The following is a 4,434-nucleotide window of genomic DNA, read 5'->3' as shown; positions in this document are numbered from 1 at the left end:
ATTGTTTCACATCGAGATATTGTCTTTTTTCTTCTACAAAAGGTATTGAATGCATTCTCTGGCATCGCAGCTGCGGCTGGCATATTCATGATATTCTTGCTCGGATCATTTCTTTCTTGGCGTCAAGTATCCCATGCATGCGCCGTTGTACCAATTCTAAATGTTTTGGTGGCGATATTTGTAAGTGATTTTTGGAAGAAAAAAAACTTATTTATCAAGAAGCAATGCTGGCTTTCATTTTCTGAAGAAAACATTCACTTCCACATAATACATTTTCGAAAAATCTCTCATTAAGGCTAACAAAACTATTTACGAAAAACCTTCAAAATATTTATTTAATATTTACGATAAAACCATGGAAATATTTACGTAAATATTTATGAAAAATGTCCGAAATATTTACAAAAGGGCTAAAAATCGCCAAAATATTTACGAAATTTTTTCAATAAGAAAAAAATTGAAAATAAAAAAAAAATATTTTATGGACCAAAAATTTGGAGTCATAATTGTTTGTTCTTCCGGAAAATATATGAAAATTTTCACATTAAAATCGCAAAACCCTCAAAACATTGAAGAAAAATTCTAAAAAATCCTGAATTATTCAAAAATAAATATAATATTTATTTAAAACGAAATCGCCCGAAATATTTAAATAAATAATTTATATTTAAATAAATGTTTTTGTTAGCCTTATCTCTCATCAATAATTCGAATTTGTCCATTTTCCAAATCATTTCAAGGTGCCCGAATCACCAATTTGGTTACTCTCCAAGAATCGTTCAGGAAAAGCGCAGAAATCGTTACAAGTACTTCGAGGATGGGTTGCCGGTGAAATTGTCTCACCCGAGCTTGACCAATTGAAACGCATTAGTGAAATATCGGCAACATGTAGTGATTGTGAGAAATCCGGGAGCAAATGTGATCATCCGCCACCCACACTGCTGAACAAATTAAAAGATACGACGAGAAAACGAACATTGAAGCCTCTACTCTTAGTTACAATTCTATTTTTTGTGATGCAGTTCTCTGGAATGTTTGCAATGAGACCGTACATTGTTCCAATATTAAACGCTCATGGCATTGCTTTCGATGCGAATTTTACAACCATCATCCTTGGGGTTCTTGGAATTTCGGCAAATGTTTTCATTGTTTTCACCATTCGAATTCTCGGCAAACGACGAATCTACCTGTGGTCAATGGTTGGGAACTTTGTTAGCTGTTTTGGACTAAGTGAGTATGGGGAGATTTTGGCTTGGTGAAATATTTTCCTTGAAAAATTTGAAGAATTTCTTTTAATTCACAATTTTATTCAAATTCCCGTATAGATATCACATATATCCTCTCATATTAACATCGAATTTCATTCCAGGCATCTATGGATGGATATTCTTTCCCGCTGGTTGGTCGTCAATTGGTCTGGCTGCAGAAAGTTTGGAATCAATCCGATATAGCGTCGGACACTACAATTACTTCGCTTTGGTCATGTTTTTGATCATGCAATTCTGTATTTCGGTGGGCGTCTCATCCATACCGTTCATCATGATGTGTGAAGTATTCCCCTTCAAGTGAGTCAAGTAGTACTTTGATTATTATCTCAATGGGAAGTACAGTTCAAAACTAGAACAACTCAATTCACTATTCGTCATTGGTTTCAGGTCACGAGCGTTTTGTTGCTCTTTAGTCTTAGTCGAAAGTCAACTATTTGCATTCATCGCAACCAAAACGTACTATGACTTCGAAAGATGGCTTTCATTACCCGGGGTCATTGGCTTTTATGGTATCATCGCTGTTCTTGGGTTAGTTTTCCAAGCGTGATAATGCGTCAATTGTTTGGATGTGAATGTCCAGCAGAATATAGAGTCGACGGATAAAGTATCGCCCCTTTTTATGCACAGATTTTAATGCTAAAAAAGGGGCGAAAATTAATGCGGCGAATATGCGTCGTCGAATATACAGCAAATAGAACAAATTTTACTGCCCCTATGCAGATTCGTAGATATTGGGTGTTTGTTTATTAGTAACTTACATGCTAGATGGTAAGTGGCCCAAAATACCCAGCTATTCGTCTTCTTTACCGCATTTTCGGCGATGCGTACATTTCATTCGAACATCCAAACATTCAACGCACCTTTGCGCTTAGGTTTATAGATTTTCTTCTCACTTTCATGTCTTTGTTCGAAGAGAACAACATTCGTTACCATCTTCAAATTGAATTAATTATTTAATTTATTTCAAAATTTCTCGATTCTTTTTTCTCAATTTTCAGATTCATTTTGATGACATTCATGTTACCTGAGACAGAACATTGTTCGTTAGAGGACATAGAATTGCATTTTTCGGACAATAAACGCGGTATTTTCGATACAAATATTAAAAAACTAAATTTACTTTCAAAGTAAGGAATTTACAATTTGGGAGAAGACACTATCTTCAAGACAGCCATCAAATCGTATCTTTTCGAAACAAAAAAATCATTCATCCGAGATAATGCAAAACCAAAGAACATGAATGATGAAGAAGAAAATATGTATTTTTTTTATTATTATCTGTCAATTGTTCAAAAATAAACATCAATTCGTGGATTAGATCAAGTTCATTTGAATGTTTTTTTTTTTAATTTAAAAGCTTACCATAAATCAGTCTAAAGCATAAAATGCGCAAGCTACTATTTTTACGCCTAATTTTAGACAATTTTCAACTGTTGAAGTTCAACATCACTTAATGGAAGTTGCTTTCGTAACGTGCGTTGTTTAGTTATTTGGCATGCAAAATAAAGAATGGACATTGACAACAATGAATATAGCAACAATATATACTCTTGGAACACGTTTGCACATTTTTGACATTCAACCAAATGTATGCGTCAAATGATGGAGTAAATGAGATTCATTCGTGTTTCGAATGTCATGTAACACGGTTCGCATCACTTCCGTTCCATTATTATATTTGTTTCAATTCAACGTATCACTCACATCGCTCAATACAGTAGTGCAATAATATTTTTAAGACTAATTGATGGTAATGAACATTTGTGATACAGTTTTTGTTCAAGAAATCAAATGTTCCATAGAATTTCAACTATTTTTAAATCGTGCATTGAAAGAAGTGAATCAAAGTGAGTTGTTTTTGTGTCACGAAAATTAGCTTATTCAATAAACTTGGAATAAAAATGAAAAATCTGCTCAAGTCGAATTTTCTTCGATACATAAACGCAAATCAAACACCAATCGAGGAATCGATATCTATTAAAACAATGTTTTGTGTCAGTTTCGACGGTTTTCCTAAAATATCTTCAAAATTATTTGTTGTTTTGCCCAAACTACACCAGTTTGATGCGTAAAATAATTTTTTTTCAAGTTCTATTAATACAACCAACGCTCCTATTCACTTTGAATTTTACAACTGATATTGAGCGCAAACATCACCTAGATAATTTAAGGCTAATGACAATACAACCAAGTAAACTCTCCGTTCTGTCAAACTTCATACTGAAGTATAACATACAGACATCACGAATTCGCCATCGGTTCTTTAGATGGCGCTTCGGTCAACCGAGTTCCAACCAAATACATGTATCAGTATACGAAGCATTCCACTGTTGAATACAACACATATATTTTGGGTAATTTGATCTAACGATCACATGAAATTTGCTCAGAGAATGAAATTAGCTCTACATTCAGTTGGAATATTTGTCAATATCTGGCTATTCGGTGTATTTTAATTCTGTGAATTACAACGTGTTCAATGTTCATAGCAGACTTTCGATATTTCAATATATTTCCAACTTCGTTTGTCTAATTAACTTTGTTAATATATTTACAAATACTTTCACTGTTGTTTTTCTCGTCAAAATGTAAGAGAAAGAATAAAGAGATATGTAAACAATACGATGGAGTAAGATGAACATCGAGCGTATGTACTTGAAATATGTTTGAGTATAAATGAAGTCCAGTGAACATCGCAGACCGACCTTCGCCAATGTTTGTTCATTATGAACGTTGAACATTCAACACATGAGCAGCTATCAACAAATATCACAGCGGAATACTCAGTCAATTTGATTCTCTGGATTTAATTTTTTTTATCTACGATCCATAGTCAACTGCTTTGAATTTTACCTGAAAACCATTTTTGTTGGTGTTTTTAAACCTTGGAGGTGACCCAAGTGCCCAATCTAGCTTTAACACATTTTGCATTTTTAATCTGATGATATCCATAAATCATTCGATAAGTTAGTCCATCACCACAATTAAAATAATCGCAGTTAAAATATATCAATATGAAAATAGTGTGACAGTCACACTGTGACTCAACTGCATCCTATCTGATCAATAAATCTGGAATGATGTAGTCGGTAACAAACGATAAGAGCTATTTTGTCTGAGTTTGCTCTTGAATTGTGATTGATGACCATGGGTGTTGAATGTCATT

General features: G+C 33.6%; 1 protein-coding gene across 1 annotated transcript; it reads left to right on the top strand.

Moving 5' to 3' along the window:
- Positions 1 to 42: 42 nt before the first annotated feature.
- On the top strand, positions 43 to 2,395 carry LOC129571105 (facilitated trehalose transporter Tret1-like; the record flags this gene model as incomplete). The annotated part of the gene is made up of 5 exons (XM_055450869.1): positions 43 to 180; positions 741 to 1,230; positions 1,370 to 1,565; positions 1,656 to 1,796; positions 2,267 to 2,395. Coding segments are annotated over 5 exons (1,094 nt in total), but the record flags the coding sequence as incomplete, so codon positions are not given.
- Positions 2,396 to 4,434: the final 2,039 nt, after the last annotated feature.

Source organism: Sitodiplosis mosellana, unplaced genomic scaffold (assembly GCF_009176505.1).
Source record: "Sitodiplosis mosellana isolate CC-2019 unplaced genomic scaffold, AAFC_SMos_1.0 Smas_scaffold_1320, whole genome shotgun sequence".
Lineage (NCBI taxonomy): Eukaryota > Metazoa > Arthropoda > Insecta > Diptera > Cecidomyiidae > Sitodiplosis > Sitodiplosis mosellana.
Note: the sequence above shows the minus strand (reverse complement) of the source record. Positions and strands in the feature narration are given on the sequence as shown.